This window comes from Poecilia reticulata, linkage group LG16 (genome assembly GCF_000633615.1).
Source record: "Poecilia reticulata strain Guanapo linkage group LG16, Guppy_female_1.0+MT, whole genome shotgun sequence".
Lineage (NCBI taxonomy): Eukaryota > Metazoa > Chordata > Actinopteri > Cyprinodontiformes > Poeciliidae > Poecilia > Poecilia reticulata.
Window position 1 is genome coordinate 31,313,336 of NC_024346.1, and position 15,954 is coordinate 31,329,289.

General features: G+C 42.1%; 2 protein-coding genes across 16 annotated transcripts in view; one reads left to right on the forward strand and one right to left on the reverse strand.

Annotated features, from left to right (window-relative positions):
• The window catches only part of tcaim (T cell activation inhibitor, mitochondrial), a 21,147-nt gene extending 10,563 nt beyond the window's left edge, over positions 1 to 10,584 (forward strand). For 11 of the 13 annotated variants that reach the window (XM_008432818.2, XM_017309616.1, XM_008432820.2 and 8 more), the window contains 6 exons: positions 35 to 157; positions 916 to 1,013; positions 1,786 to 1,877; positions 1,961 to 2,184; positions 5,132 to 5,263; positions 10,166 to 10,584. In XM_008432818.2, the coding sequence (XP_008431040.1) occupies positions 35 to 157; positions 916 to 1,013; positions 1,786 to 1,877; positions 1,961 to 2,184; positions 5,132 to 5,263; positions 10,166 to 10,391 (895 nt within the window). In that variant the 3' untranslated portion in view covers positions 10,392 to 10,584. Of the gene's footprint in view, positions 1 to 34; positions 158 to 915; positions 1,014 to 1,785; positions 1,878 to 1,960; positions 2,185 to 5,131; positions 5,264 to 5,887; positions 6,401 to 10,165 lie in introns of those variants that run through there. The other 2 variants (XM_008432823.1, XM_008432824.1) reach the window with 2 other exon arrangements.
• Positions 10,585 to 12,453: 1,869 nt separating this feature from the next.
• The window catches only part of cnot10 (CCR4-NOT transcription complex, subunit 10), a 15,927-nt gene continuing 12,426 nt past the window's right edge, over positions 12,454 to 15,954 (reverse strand). The window contains exons 15-19 of one of the 3 annotated variants that reach the window (XM_017309621.1): positions 14,866 to 14,996; positions 14,765 to 14,797; positions 14,553 to 14,677; positions 13,451 to 13,526; positions 12,454 to 12,753 (exon numbers count right to left, since the gene is read on the reverse strand). In XM_017309621.1, coding sequence (XP_017165110.1) covers positions 12,611 to 12,753; positions 13,451 to 13,526; positions 14,553 to 14,677; positions 14,765 to 14,797; positions 14,866 to 14,996 — 508 coding nt within the window. In that variant the 3' untranslated portion in view covers positions 12,454 to 12,610. Of the gene's footprint in view, positions 12,754 to 13,450; positions 13,527 to 14,552; positions 14,681 to 14,764; positions 14,798 to 14,865; positions 14,997 to 15,954 lie in introns of all 3 variants that reach the window. The other 2 variants (XM_008432809.2, XM_017309620.1) reach the window with 2 other exon arrangements.

The window sequence follows — 15,954 nt, forward strand, 5'->3', positions numbered from 1 at the left end:
GTGTGTGTTTTCTTGTTTTTGATATTTTTGGCAGTGGTTGGCTGAGAAACAGTGAACCTGATGCAACAAAGAAACACAATGCTAGTCTTCCACGGAGAGAAGAGCTGAGCAGATTGAAGAAGGAACTGTGTGAAAAGTTTCTTTTGGCAAATATCAGGTATGCTTCTTCTACATCCTCTAACGCTGACTATATAGTTTTACTTAAAATGTCCAGTTATTGTCCAGCCATCTGCCAATCAGTGTTGAAAAATGATGTCAGAAATGATAAGTCTGCAGAAGCCTTAAAAAGTACATAAATCACAGTTCCACTATTTTTGTGAAGTAAAGAAAATCAGTCATTTTCAACTATTTTTTATTTTTATTGTTACATTTACCCAATACAATTCAATGTAAAACAAAACAAAACAAACAAAAAAATATATATCATGAGAAACATAAAAAAATTAGACAAGCTGAATAACCTGGTTCCAAAACAGCACAGTCCATATGTGGTGCTTTCAGATGGTTATCAAAGTGCAATTTTGTTTCATGTAAGCGTTCTTTTTATTTTGGTAGGAGACTTAGGTTGACACTCTGCTAACTCAGTTGAGTCATTGTGCAGAGTTATGGGGCAACATCTACAGAATGTCACTGCAAAAATGAGCAATAAGAGAAATCAATAAGGCTGGTTATTTAGTTCATACAAAAGCACTATTCATAAAATCTAACCTGTAGACTAGCAGGTAGGCTAGTAGTTGCCATATGTGACCAGACTATTGGACATTTATGCTTTAAATTACTGCATCAACAGTTTAGTTTTTATGTTGAGTTGCATAAAAGATGGATTTCTTGCATTACAACACCCTGCTTGAGGGGTGGGTGTGTCACTTTCACATAAGAGTGAAGATGGACTAGTGATGTTCTTGGTGTGTGTAGGTGGCAGCGCAGCTGGGGAGTGGCCCATAAGTGCTCTCAGCTTCAGAGTCTGACCCGACTGTCTCACCAGAACCCAGAGGACCTGATCAATCTGCAAGGTAATGTTTCAATAGGGTCGTCATTTATAAATAAATGCTGAGGCCGCAGTATGCAACTTTTATTAAAACATGATTTTTACAGATTTCCTAAAACTATCATCATGTCATGACAATAATCTAAGAAACAAAAATCAAGCTCCTATTATTGCCTTCTGAAGAAATGCACTGCTCTTGGTCAAAAACAACCAGTCAGAGATGGGAGGGGGGCTTCCAATTGTCAATCATGCTAATGTACATTCTGCTAAATGTGCTAATGGTGTAGAAACAACTTGCTGTTCCAGGGAAACCGTTTATCCTCTGTTACTGGTGGGGCATGCTAACTAGCTTTAGCATTCATTGCTGGCTCCATTGTGGTGAACCAGCTGCAGCGTAGCAGAAGCAAAGGGGAAACTGTGAGCAGCAGTTACACAAGCTTGATTGACATTACTAAGACCCACCTCCTGTCTCTGGTTGTTTCTGACAGAACAGTCCATTTCTGCAAATAGGGTAACAAACGTTCAACTAACTTTATCAAGGATTGCAGTATTTCCACATTATGCATCCATGAAATTCTCCCATGTTGTATTTACCAGATGCTTTTGAAATCCCTCAAACATGAGAATTCCCATTATGGCCATATTAGTGCTTTAAAAAATAGGAGTAGATTGTAGTGATTGTGTGTTCATTTGATGTCCAACACTAGTGTTGAGCAGAACAAGGAAATAAATTAGAAAATAAAGCTGTTGTGAAGTATGGCTAGGATCACTTAAATGTTGTCCCACCTCCCCACCAGGCCATACTGTTGTGTTCGCTGACCAGTCGGGCATGAATGCTTCTGGAGACGTCATGCTGGGAACCATGGATGTTCACCATCAGTGGACCAAAGTAATACAGCTGGAGTTATTCTGCTGTAACATGTTCCTTCTTCAACTTAATTTTCTTTAACACTTCCCTGCATTTGCTTCCAGTTATTCCAGCAGCTGCCCAGCTATCGGAGTCTCCAGCAGCAAACAGACTGGTTGAAGGAAAGAATCAGTTGCCTTCTGGGTGGATCCCAAGTAATCCACCTCGGATCAGTCCAGCCTATCGCTGACCACTACAGCACGCTAAATGCTTTCCACAAGAGCCTGATGTCCCGACGCCTGCACCTGCATCCCAGGAGCCTGCATGGCCTCACCATGGTGCTGGACAAGTATGTACTAGGGGTGTAGCGATACAATAATTTCACGATATGATATATGATATTCTGGTCACGATACGATATGTATCACGATATTTGTTGAGCGATGCGATTCAGTGCATTTTTATGATTTTCTCAAAGATTTTAGAAGGACAGAGTAATTTTAGTGACATTTTGTTTTCCATAGACTTGACTTTAGTTAACTGAAAACTGATTAAAAGCACCAACTACACAATACCTGACTCTGATTGGACAGTCTAACAGTCTGCAGCTGGACAAAATGAATCAAAGATGCAGTGAGAGAATTAGTTTCTGTCATTTAATTCATGTGGATTTGACATAAAACTCAAAAGTTTAAACGGTAATCCAGGAGCAGAGTGGGGAGATTATCAGCCTCTGTAGTCTCTCAATATGCAAATGATTGCATTTATGTGTTTTCTTTTGGACACTGTGGCAGCCACAAATGCAGTCTTTTGGACTATGGGGAAAAAGGCTTTTCTACCTTGTTAGCCGTGGCTGTAAGCTGTTTACTACTAACTGCTAAAGTCGTGGCTCCGCCACAGCGCAGCGCCACTATTCCCCTGCTTGGATCTCTGAGTAGCTGCCTCTCAGACTACCAGGATCTCATCGTTCTCTCAGTCTCTGATACTCTTTGTCTGTTGCTAATAAGAATGATCGATCAGCCATTGTTACCATGGAAATCCTCACTGCGCCGCGGATTCCGGCTGCAGGTTTTTCCTCTTAGTCTTCCTGCTCAAAACACAGCGCCGCTACGGATGTTATCAACCCATGTTCATTCTTCAGGTAATCCTTTGTATACAGAACACAAACCGCTAAGCTAAAAACTAATTACGAAGTGAATGTTACCAGTCGAAATTGGCATTAATTTCGCGATCTCACTGCTTTCACGGTTACTTGCGCAACTTCGTTTCTCAGCAACAAAATACAGCCCATCGTTATTTATTGAAGATTTTACATTTTCAAAAACACATGAATCTAATGTTTTGTTTTGTACGTTTGGAAGCTCATTCCCTCTCACATAATCGGAAAAGCCGGGGAATGGCGGCGCTTTTGACATTTCTCTGACATTCGGAAAAATACGGTTTACTAATTTTAGCATAACTCCGGTTATACTTGGCCTATTAACGCAATTTAAAAACTGGTGTGTAGTTTATAATGTGCACTTTAAGCTCAACTTGAAAGTGAGACTGAGGGAGGCGGAGTCTTGCTGCTACGCCGTAACAAACTAGAAGTTAAAAAGAGCTATAAGGCTATGGACCCCTATGGTTTAACGGATCGATACTCGCGGATGAAAAATCGATACTTTCCGAGGATGTAAAATATCGATATATATCGCCGAATCGATTTATTCATACAGCCCAATACTATGGAGTTCCATGACTTCAGACTTGAAAAATCAAGCTCAACATGATGAAAGTGAAGTTGAACTCAACTAGTTGTGTGATGTCAGAAACACAGAGAAGCTTCACAGCAACTAAGAGGCTTTAAAGCAGATACTGACAAATCACTGCTTAGACACAAATCTGTTATATGGAAGAAAAACATGTTATAAATCACATTGAAAATAATAAGAAAAATTCAAATTAATTTGCAAAACTGAATGAAAAGTACTAATGACTGTTAGGATAGCAGGACAGAAAACTAACAGGACTTTTTCAGTGGAGCTGTGATCTACCATCACTCTGGTCTGAAAAGTTGTACTAAGTCAAGTCCAACTTTCTTTTTTCCAAACAGCAACTGATACTGATAATCAGGTATACGCCTGTCGCGATAAACGATAAATCAATTAATCGCACGATTAAACCTATCGACCTCATTTTAATTACAAGATTCAAGTTCAGTTAACTCATTTTAAAACCAGGCATTAATCAATGCTTTACTAGAATCTACCTGTGATGCATGTGGCTAGAGTCAGCCTAAAGTCCTGACCGAATGAAAATCATTATAACCTATTTATGTCACGTTAACAAAGAACAGCTGAAAAGTTACCGAGTTCATCAACTGCGGTAGCAATTTGGCTCCTACTCCTCTCCTTGTCATTCTATATTCTTAGCACGAAACGTTGAATAAATATTAATGTTGTTTCCACATATCATCTCCGATGTCCGCTGGACTTCGTGTTGCTGTTTCAGCTGTTTGGGATTCCCCTCCGTAATTTCCCTTCAGAAAGCAGGAGGAGAATCCACGCTTTCTGATTGGCTACCCCCTGATTTAGATCGGAGCGGCCACGACGATCCACCGTAACACACCACACACTGCAGGATGATCGGTTACTAACCACAAGCGACAAAGGGCAAAAAATGGTGTAGTCTGAACTACTGCATTAGGTAGTGGGATGTGCCCATCTTTATTTAAATCTAGTGATTACTGAAGGCCAATATAATATACAGACTTCATAATCTGCACTCTTTTGGTTGAATGCAGTATTTTTTTCCACTTTGTTGTTTAGTTTTTATTCAAGTACGTTTTTTGTTAATGGAGACTGAGAATTAATTTTATTTTTGGTTGTTTAGTTTGTTTAGTTTATCAGTTCCAGTGTAGTTTGTTCTTTTGAAAATAAAGTGTATCTATCTATGGCAGGAAATCACATGCATTATTAGTCATTTCCATTAAATCAGTGTCAAAAGGTCTTGAAACAATATTATCGTTTATCGCAATAATTTTTTAGACAATCATCCAGCAAAATTTGTTATCGTGACAGGCCTAATCAGGTATATGCTCATCTTGGACAGTTGCATGTTGGGGTAAAATTACTATATTTAGGGAGATGTATGTTGGAACATTATTAACAAAACTTATCATAAACTGATCACATTTAATATAGGAAACCTACCTGGATTAGGTTCCCTGATTTCTGGTAAAAAAAAATAAAAAAAAGGATGAGCTTTGCATGAAGCATTTATGTTTCAAAAAGCTTTCTGGTTTCTGTTTTTGACAGTGATCGCTCTACACCTGGTCTCCATGAGATGGGGCACTTCATTATCCCCATCAACTGTGACCCTCTCGAGCTCCAGCTGTTCCTCCAGAGCCATGCCCCTGAGGCCAGAAGTCGCACCCTGCAAAGACATCAGTAAGACTGGGAAGCATCTAATGATGCCTCCTTCATAGTTACTTCACTAAGATGATGAGTGTGCCCAAATGTGTTCTTCATTTGAACATCGTTTAACCTTTTAAGTGCTGTGAGGACAGCGATGTCCACATGGAACCATCGTCTGATGTGTGTGTGTTTAGGGTGGCAGTTTCAAATGTCTTTGTTATAACAACTTGACATTAAACAAGAATCAGGTTTTAGGCAAGTCAGCAGCAAAGGGGCTGTGTGGTTGGTACATACCACTCGTATAAAAAAGAGGAGGTGGATCGCTTCACTGCTTGTAGTGACTTGTATGTTGTCATCATCATGCCAAAAGTCTAGAGTAAATGAGACCCCAAGCAAAGGAAATTGAGACCCAGCGTAAGAATATATAGGGATCCACACACGCGTAGAATTGATCAGCAAGTGGAATATAGATGTGCAAGATATCGGAGCGCACATGTGCACGGTCTCTGCGTTCATACGCAAAGAATTTCTCTGCTCACTTGCTGGTTCCTGCTTCTGCTCGCTCACGGTTAATGTTTTTGGCCGTCGGTGGGTGGATCCAGCTAGTCTTCTATCACTACATATGATTAGCTACATTCCTTGTCCTCTGATTGGTAGTCTTACTAGGAAGACGAGGAAGAGGAAGCTGAAGAAGGGGACTCGCTGAGTTAGGACAGCAGCATGGCAGACCATCAGGAGGCAAGTTGCACATGTCTTGAATGCTTAGTATTCTTGATGAAACAGATCATTTCTATAGCTTGATATTCAGTTAAAATATTGTAGTAACCTACTTTATTTACATGGCTGCCACAATCTACCTGCAGCTTATAGTTGTAAACTTGAGGTTAGCTGACACTAGCTGACACTAGCTGACACTAGCTGACCAGCCTTTGTTGTCTGTCTGTATAACTAGCCCAATAAGAAATCCCCCGTGGGTGGTTGCTATGTTAAGGAGGACCATTTTTATAGAATGACATGCTGCTAAATAATCTAACACAATGTTAACACTCTTACAGTTTTCTTAAGATGGTTCGTCTTGATTAGCAAGGGTACTGTACTTAAAGTAAGAGTTAATATTAATGACTGTTATTAAAGCATTTGAAAATGTAATAAAACTTACTGATGTCCTTATTAGTAGTCCTACTTGTTTCACTTCAGTTGAGGTAAGAATTAATATTAACGAGTGTGTTAAAGCTTTTGACAGTGAATAAGACTTACTGACATTCATAACGAGTCCAATGTGTAAGGGAAAATATTAATGACACAATTATGGTCTCAACCCAGATAGCAAGCGATGGTAACTCAATGTTGAATTATGGTCAAAAAGGTTGAATTCATGGTTAAGGTCGACGAGTGACGGTGGCTCAACCATCAAATAATCATCCAATTCTAGCCAATTAACTAATGTTGTAAAGATGTCATTGAATCAATGTTTTATGGTCAAAATCTAATGATTGAAATGACAACGACTGATCAATGTTGAATCAATGTATGCTGTGTGTTGGACCAATCCCCTCCTTCTCTTTGTGCTCTGAGTGGGAGAATTTTATGTCGTGATAAGTTTATCACATTTTAAATTAAGCACTATATGTCGAGGACAGGGGCTGCACAGTGGCAAAGTAGGTAGAGCTGTTGCCTTGCAGCAAGAAGGTTCTGGGTTCGATTCCTGACCCCGGTCTTTCTGCATGGAGTCTCCATGTTCTCCCTGTGCATGGTGGGTTTTCTCCGGGTTCTCAGCTTCCTCCCACAGTCCAAAAACATGACTGTTAGGTTAATTGGTCTCTCTAAATTCTCCCTAGGTGTGAATGTGTGTTTGTCTGTCTGTCTCTGTGTTGCCCTGCGACAGACTGGCGACCTGTCCAGGGTGAACCCCGCCTCTTGCCCAAAACGTTAACTGGAGATAGGCACCAGTAACCTTCCCGACCCAACTAAGGGTTAAGGGTTTAGAAAATGGATGGATGTCCTTTCTGTACATTTTGTCTGTAAATATTATTACTGTTTCTGCATAACTGTGTGTACACTAACATTCACGGTGCATACAGAGCTCTTCCTTGCCCCCATCTTGGCCTCTCTGACCACATCTCCATCCTGCTGGTGCCAGCATATTGTCTGCTGATTAGACGGATAAGGCCAACAAAGAAGACAGTCACTGTGTGGCCCAGGGATGCAGCCTTTGTGCTCCAGGACTGTTTTCAGTGCACAGATTGGAAAGCCTTCAGAGAGGCGAATATATATGAGGGAGAGGTGGACCTGGAGGAATACACCTCCTCTGTTCTGAGCTGCATCTCTAAGTGTGCTGATAATGTCACCACCACCTGGACAGTAACGTGTTATCCAAACCAGAAACCCAGGCTGAATGCCGAGGTGAGAGTTCTGCTGAAAGCTAGGGACGCTGCTTTAGGAAAGAACTGACTGCAGGCATTGTGAGGGCCAAAGCCACATACGCCCAGAAAATTCAAGGCCACTTCACCACCACCGACTCCCAGCGGATGTGGAAGGGCATCAAGAACACGACAGACTACAACATCAGGGATGCACAATGCCCAAGGGACCCCTCACTGCCAGATGCACTCAGTAAGTTTGATGTTTCTTTATGGATCCACCACCGTCAGCACCAGACTTGTACCACCACCTGGTGACACACCTCTCTGTGTGACCACAGCAGATGTGAGGATGTTCCTCCAGGAAATCAACCCCCATAAGGCTGCAGGCCCCAACAACATCCCAGGGCGGGTACTGAGGGGCTGTGCACTCCAGCTGTTTGAGGTGTTGGCAGACATCTTCAACACCTCTGTCACTGGCAGTCTTCACCTGCTTAAAGACCGCCACTAATGTCCTTGTCCCCAAGTGTCCCACAGTGACAGACTGTCGACATACAGACTTACCATTTGTAGTCATGAAGTGCTTCGAGAGGCTAGTCATGACCCACATGAAGGACTTCAACAACATCACTATGAACCCTCATCAGTATGCCTTCCACGTCAGAGGTAGAACTGCTCCTCCTCTGACGTTGTCTGATCGATGGTCCACACAGCCCTCACCCACCTGGAGAGCAGGAAGTCTTGCATCCATCTGCTCTTCCTCCTTGGCCTTCAACACCATCATAACACACAAACCCTGGTACAGAAGCTGTACCAAATTCAAAGTGTATGTGGAGGCATGTCAGATCCATCCAGTCTTCTATCACTACACATGATTGGCTACATTCCCTGATTGGGCGTCTAAATTCCAGCCTTTCAGTGAGACAGTGAGTTTTCCTGAGTCTTCCTCATGATTTTGAATGTTTATACTTGACCAGACTGACAAATTAAGGGCTCAGCTCCAAGTTGATACTTCTGTGCTATATATTCTGTATTTAGAAATATTAAGTTKAATTGAAATATACTTTATTGATCCCACAAGGGAAATTAAATGTTGTAACCAGGTTTTCTTCGAGGCTGAGATCAACAGCATCAGAACCAAGGACAACGACGACTACGAAACGTCAGATAAGGCTTCTGCATCCCGCTAAAGCCTGAATATGCCCAATTTGGGTTGTCTTTGCCCTTTTATCGCAGCCTGTGGGGTTTTCCCTGACTGGGAACGAGAAAACAATCTGTTGAATGTGACGGGTAGTAAAATCAGAAAGCGTGGTGACGTAAGAACAGAGGGGAATCCCAAACAACTGACGTATCGAGCAACTGAGACCAGAGATATGTGGAAATGTGTATTATTTTATGTAAAGGTCATTATTATAGGCCTATATGTTTATTCAGTTAAAAATGTTAACTATGATAAAACATATTCACCTCCAAATCATAGTGCAGCAAATGGAGCGGCTGCTACCGTCTTTTATCTCTTAAAATGACTCCACAAACTGTCACTATTGCTTCTATATCGTCATCCGTGTTTGGTTATTCTAAATTCCCGCTATGTTGGGTTTTTTACTAGATTATCCTCTGGAATYGGGATGTTGGTGACTGGAATCGGTTCGTGTTGCTCCTGCCTTGGACACAYGAACCGATCGAACCTGTTGGACTTTTATCAGCTCTGTGGTCACAGAGGTTTGGAGAATCGGCCGACAATTCTTAAATCTTTCCGTCTAAACCAGACTTAAGACTCACAAGCTCTACTCATCTCCTCTCGACCACTGCCCAAACGCTCTGACTCTGGTCGCTATGGTAACGTTTATATATCCCTTCGAAATAAGATACAGATGCGCCAGAAAAACAAACATTTTACTTTTGTGAAAATTTTAACTTGACTAACGGGAGCCCTGAGCTTGTTTCTCTGCAACCAGACGGTCCCATCTGGGAGTGATGGGAGACAATAACACCTGAAGTGTTGCTTATATCCACAGCCTGCTTGGTCTCTACGTGGTGAAGCAGCTTGAAGCTTCATTGCCTCATTATCAGCCGGTCGCCGCATGTTACGCAGAGCGGCTTGTAATGTGGGACTCACCTCCCAGTCCGGGATAAATCCATTCTCCTGTCTCTTCTCTGGGCCTTTTTCCCTTAGCAAAGAAACTTTCCAAAGACATCTGATCTGTTTTTTACTCATTTTGCTGCTTGTGGCTCAATGTTGACGCGCAAGTAACCGAGAGAATCCGGTTAAAGGATTTTCAAAATAAAACATCCTCCAGACTCAAATAATACATAAAACTGAAATATTTAATTATTTCTTGCTCGGCCCGGTACCAATTGCTCCGCAGACCGGTCCCGGTCTGTGGCTCGGGGGTTGGGGGCCACTGCACTACACCACAGATCTGAAGAAAGGAAGCAGCCTTCACATGAGGCAGCCTCTCAATCTGGACTCATCAGGTTTCTGAGCCCACCTTAGACCCCTGTGCTAGAAGAGCACACACCTGTTTATCAATTTTGTCATTGATTCATCTTCCTCTCTGTGTATTTTGTAAAGGTTGCAGGTGGAAGAGGAGGCAGTGGTGCAGCTCTGTGTCCAGAGGCTGTCTCTGAGGGGCCTCTCCAAGGAGCCCAGCTTGAGCTCCAGTCACATGATTCTCTGCTGCAGGAGGTTCATAGAGCAGCACCCCCCACTGCTGCAGGGGCTCCATGTCTGTGTCTCCCACTTTTACTCTGTCATGCAGGACGGCGACGTATGTGTCCCCTGGGACTGGAAGAGCTGAGAATTTATATATATATATATATATACACAGTCGTGTTTTATGGCTACTGTGGATTCACCTCCGAGAAATGTTTTGCATTCACAATCTATAAAGAGATAAGTGTAAAACTAGAAAACACAGCAAACCACAGAAACTGTATGTTTAAGAATGTAGAAAATAAAACCGTTGTTCTATCGCATGAACAAACCCTGTTCAAGTGTCAAGCAGCAGGACCCATCCTTCAAGAACATGCACATCTCTTCATAGGATGCTTCACTTCCTAAAATAGAATGGTGAGGAGGAACACTACTTCAGATGTGATCAAATAAGTGACTTCTAATAATTGCTGATTTGAATATAACTGAAACAGTGCTGCAGGTTTTCTGTTTAGTGGTAGCTAGAAAATAAGATTAGCTATTAAAATTGAAGTTTAGATTGAAGCTAAGGTGAAGAGGCAGCTGAGAGACTGAACCTGAACAAGGTTGCAGGTCCAGATGGTATCAACCAGAGTCCTAAAGGCCTGAAGCTGCAGAGCAGCTCTGTATGATTCTGCAGGATCTCTTCAACCTCAGCCTGACCCAAGTAAAGGTTCTGTTGTTGTGGAAGACATCCTGCTTGGTTCTGGTACCAAAGAAAACTCACAACTCAGTCATGAAGAACTATAGACCTGTTGCCATGACMAGCCACATCATGAAGGTAATAAAGAGAATCCTGTTGCCCACCTGACAAGCAGATATCAAGACCCCTTGAGCTTATTGCCGTGGAGATGTAGTTGATGATGCCATCATACACAACAAACCCACTGTCATCTGGTCAAAGCAGGCACCACTGTGAGGATCATGTTCTTTGATTTCTCCAGTGTATTTAACACAGTTCAGCCTGATCTGCTCTGTGAGAAACTCCAGAAGACACAGATGGAGTCCTTAACAGTCACCTGGATCTATGACTACCTCACAAACAGACCACAGTTTGTGAGACTGAAGGACTGTGTGTCTAACCAGGTGGTCAGCAACACAGCAGCACCACAGGGCCCTGTACTCTCACCATTCCTTTTCACTCTACACTTCAGACTTCCAACACAACTCTGACTTCTGTCATCTGCAGAAATACTCAGCTGACTCTGCAGTTATTGGTTGAATCGGAGATGGACAAGAGGCTGAGTACAGAGATCTGGACTTCTTGAGGAAGCTAAGATCATTCAAGGTTTGCAGCAAGATGCTGCAGATCTTCCATCAGTCTGTTGTTGAGAGCATCATCTCTTCATCCGTCATCTGTTGGGCCAGCAGCATCAGAACCAGGGACATAAAAAGCTCAACAACCTGATAAAGAACGCTGGTTCTGTTCTGGGGACGACTGTGGAACCTCTGGAGATGATGAGGCAAAGAAGGATTCTTTATGAGGTCAAGAAAGTTATGGAAAACCCTGACAATCCTCTTCATGAGACTCTTGGGAAAGCAGAGCATCTTCAGTCAGAGGCTTCTTCAGATTCACTGTAATACAGACCTCTACAGGAGATCTTTCCTGCAAACATCCATCACAATAACTGAAAAATGTATGAGTTACAATACTAAACCTTTCATGCATAGTGGTCACTACAATGGACAACTATCTAAAAGCAATTTTCTTACGTTTCTTGTGGATTTTTATGTTATAAATGCACACAGACCACTGGACATTAGTGCATCATACACCACCTACTGTTCATCCACTGGAAGTGTGAGAAATATTAAATCTTATATGGCAGACAGACAAAAGGGCATACTAGCCCTTCTACTGTAGAAAACTCTTGCAGCTGAAAAAACCCCAAAACATTTTGACATCAAGTAACTGAAAGAATGATACTGATGTATTTACCAAATACTTTTGTATTTGGAGAAAATAATTGATCGCTTAGAAAAAAATCCTAGACATTTTTTTCTAGGATTTTCTAGGAAAATGATATTCTTAATGCATTTTCATGCCTTAAGAAAATCCTGACAAAAGATTATAATTCCTGCAAGAAATGGTTAATTTCCTTTGGGATAAATTAAATTTTTCTGAATTTGAATATTCAGCTAAATGACTAGTCGAAGTCCACCACACATACAGTAAATACATTTATTGTCTATTCATTTCAGCACAAACTCCTCAGTCACATTGAAGCTAAACCCCAGCTGGACAGGTCCTCCACTCCCTGAAGCTTCAAAAAGATTACAGCTGGCTGATGGGCGACTCCAGGCAGCTGAAGCGACTGCAGAGGTTTATTTCCGTTGAACTTGTGTGAAGGATGAGGGCAACTGGAGGGGCTGGGAAGGTTTCTTGCGAGGGTCTGGCGAGGACCTGTGAAGGGTTAAGGGTAGCAGCTGGTTCCTCTTGATGATCTGCAGAGCCAGCTGAGTGTTTCCTAAGGAGACATAACAAAAGCTCAGCGATCACTGGAAACCCAGATCAAAACTGGATCAAAACTGGATTAAAATGTGCAGCTGAAAAAGACCGGAACAGATTCTGACCACAGTGGAGAAAACGATGCCTGATGAACAGAAGAAAAACGGAACCATGGCAACACAACACATGTAGTAATATTGGAGAGAACAAGTATTAAAATCAGTTCTTAGTTACATTAACTCATTTTCAACAGGATCTTCAAATGGTTGCCTCTGAACACAAGCTCTACACACGAAGCAAAGAAAAGAAAAATCATGATCTGCTTTGCCCACCTCACTGAGGAAATGTCTGCATACCTGAAATTTGCATGACAAAAATTTGTTTAGTTGTCAGATGACAAACTGGTGAAACGCTGAAGTGTGGCAAAGATTCAAATCTCCAGACATTACTGCAACTGACTGGTGGTGTGTGCAGCTGATAAAAATCACAAGCATTTATGGTCTTCATTTGGTCTATGTGATCTACTGAGACGTTGACCTGCTGCTCAAACAGAGCAAAACCTTTTCTAGCTGCACAGAATAAACAGTAATGAACAAAAAACCAAGTAGAAACACTTTGAGAATAAATTGCAAAGAAGCAAATAACAGCAATAAGCTGCTGTATATTTTAAAAAAGTTTAATCTTCAACAGATTGAGACGCTTTAAGAAATACAAACCGTTTTGTAGCTCCAGGTAGACGCCCAGCAGGATGGCTTCAGGCGGAATCTCTTTGGAGTTCATCATGGATGCAGCCTGATGGAGACAAACACAAACGTATCAAAATGGAGAAATGTATCAATACGTTAAGATTTGCTGCCTAGCAACTAAAACGTCAGCAAAAGGCTCAATTTGCTCATTTAAAAGCATCACAGTATATATGACAGTTATACACAACAACATGAAGTGGTTATGTTTAACTTTAGCTATGTTTAGTCTGGGGTGTCAGAATGTACTTATGGACGGTTCTCCATCGATCAACAAATTTCAAAACTTGATTATCCTAATTTTAATTTATATCCAATTTTGAGAAACAGAAAATTGGATGTATTTTTGCAACAAAAGAAAGATCCCTAAACTAGAAGTGTTTAGGAATCAATATAGCTTTAACTAGGACAGCACAACATTTGAAAAAACTGATACTGTGATATGAAAGCAAAAAACACAATTTTCAACAGATGACTTGAATAACACCTCGAGTCGTGCTGCCTCCAGCCAGCTTGTGACGGATATGTTATCATGTTAGAGCTGCAAATATTAGAAAAATTATTAGTAAATAATGTGCTGATGATATGAAACGTTTTTCTGTCCTGTCCATGTTTCCATCAGTCTGTGACTGTTATGGATGCTGCAGGTCCCACCACAGGGCAGCTACCCCCAGACCTTCATTCTGGGTGGAGACCACCCACCGCCCACTCCTGCAGGTTTCCTACCTCAGATGGTGACCAGAGAGTGGGAGTTTGGAAGGACCACCAGTTTCCCTTCAATCACTCAAATGTGGTGTTGAGTGTCTTTTAAAACCATTTTTATTCTCTGACCTTAACTGAATGGAGAACAGACAGAAAATGGGGAGGAGAGAAAAGGGGCAGGCGTGCAGCACGCCACCCCGCAAGAAAACCACCCAGGAAATGAAGAACAGGAACAATCTGAGGACAAGGCCGCGCCTGCTGCTGCATTGTGGTCTTCACTCCCTTCTGATGTTTGTGTTGCAGAGTTAGTTTGCGAGGCAAACAGTGAAAGGACCTCCAGCAATATTAGGCAATGACATGTGGAGGTGGGTACCTGATGTAGGCATTTGCGGGCCTTGTCATACTCGCTCCTCAGGCAGTAGGCGCTGCCCAGGTTGAAGAGCATCATGGCCTGCGCTGCTGCCACACTGCTGGGGTAAAACAGCGGCATCTTCTTAGCTGCTGCACACAGAGGGAGCCACGTCACTGCATTCAGTATTTCACTAGTAACACAGGACAGGACCAAACACTAGGATGACGACTTACATGGCTCTATGGGCTCATCTCCTTTCTCATGTCCTGCGGATAAAATATGAAGCGATTATTAAGAAAAGAAAATGTTAACTGAAGTGTGAGAGTCCACACACCCTGGTCCTGCTCGCTGCTGAGCATGCCCAGTGACACGTCACTGATGTTCTCTGGGTTCAGGTGAGTGATTGCATCAGATATTCTGTCCAATGAGATCAGAGCTTCAGCAGCATACAGGTGACCCAGAAACCTGAAGGAGGAAGAGACACAGCAGCACGTCACATAGATCAGCGTTTCCCAACTGTGACTCTAAAGTCACACTGACCTGCCTGTTTCAGATGTTCCTCTGCTTCAACACACCCCATTCACTTGATTGCAATTCAGTAAAACCTTATTAATCAGCCATCAGTAGAAATCACAGGTGGTGAAGCAGAGGAATGCCTCGAACCTGCAGGGCAGTGCCTTGAGGACCAGGGTTGAAAAACACTAACAGAGATAACTTTAGACAGCCGTTCAATTACTTGTTAGCAAAAACAGCAAATCAGACAATCCCAATTGTCCTGCATGACACACAACACTAAAACATGCAAGAGAGGCTTTCTTTGTAGATGTCATAAACAAAAACACTAAACACTCGAGCTTTATTTGCCACTGTTGACAGGCTCACAAACCCTCCTATGACGTTGCCACCTGAACTTCAATCTATTGCCGCCTGCAACAAGTTTTCAAGTTTCTTTTTAGAGAAAATTCAAAAGATCAGAGGATTAATCTGCACATCCACTCTAAAGCCAGTACCAATGCTGTGCCTAAACAAAACAAATGCAGGAAAAATGACCCAATTTCAACTACTAAATTATAAAACCCTAGAAGAAATTATAAGTCAATTAAGCTCCAGTTCCTGCTGTCTGGATGTCCTACACACACATTTCTTTAAGAAAGTTCTGCCTGTTGTTGCTAATGATCTGATCCAAATAGTAACTCATCGCTCTCTTCAGGTGTTTCTCCCCCAGGCTTTGAAAGCAGCAGTTATCAAACCACTAACTTCTCATCAGAGAGGTCAAAGGTCACATGTGGTGTACCCCAAGGTTCAATCCTAGGACCCCTTCTTTTCAATATGTATATATGTACTGGCTAAGGTTATAACAGGACATAGGATTAGCTACCACAACTATGCGGATGATACACAGCTCTACATCACGATGTCACCA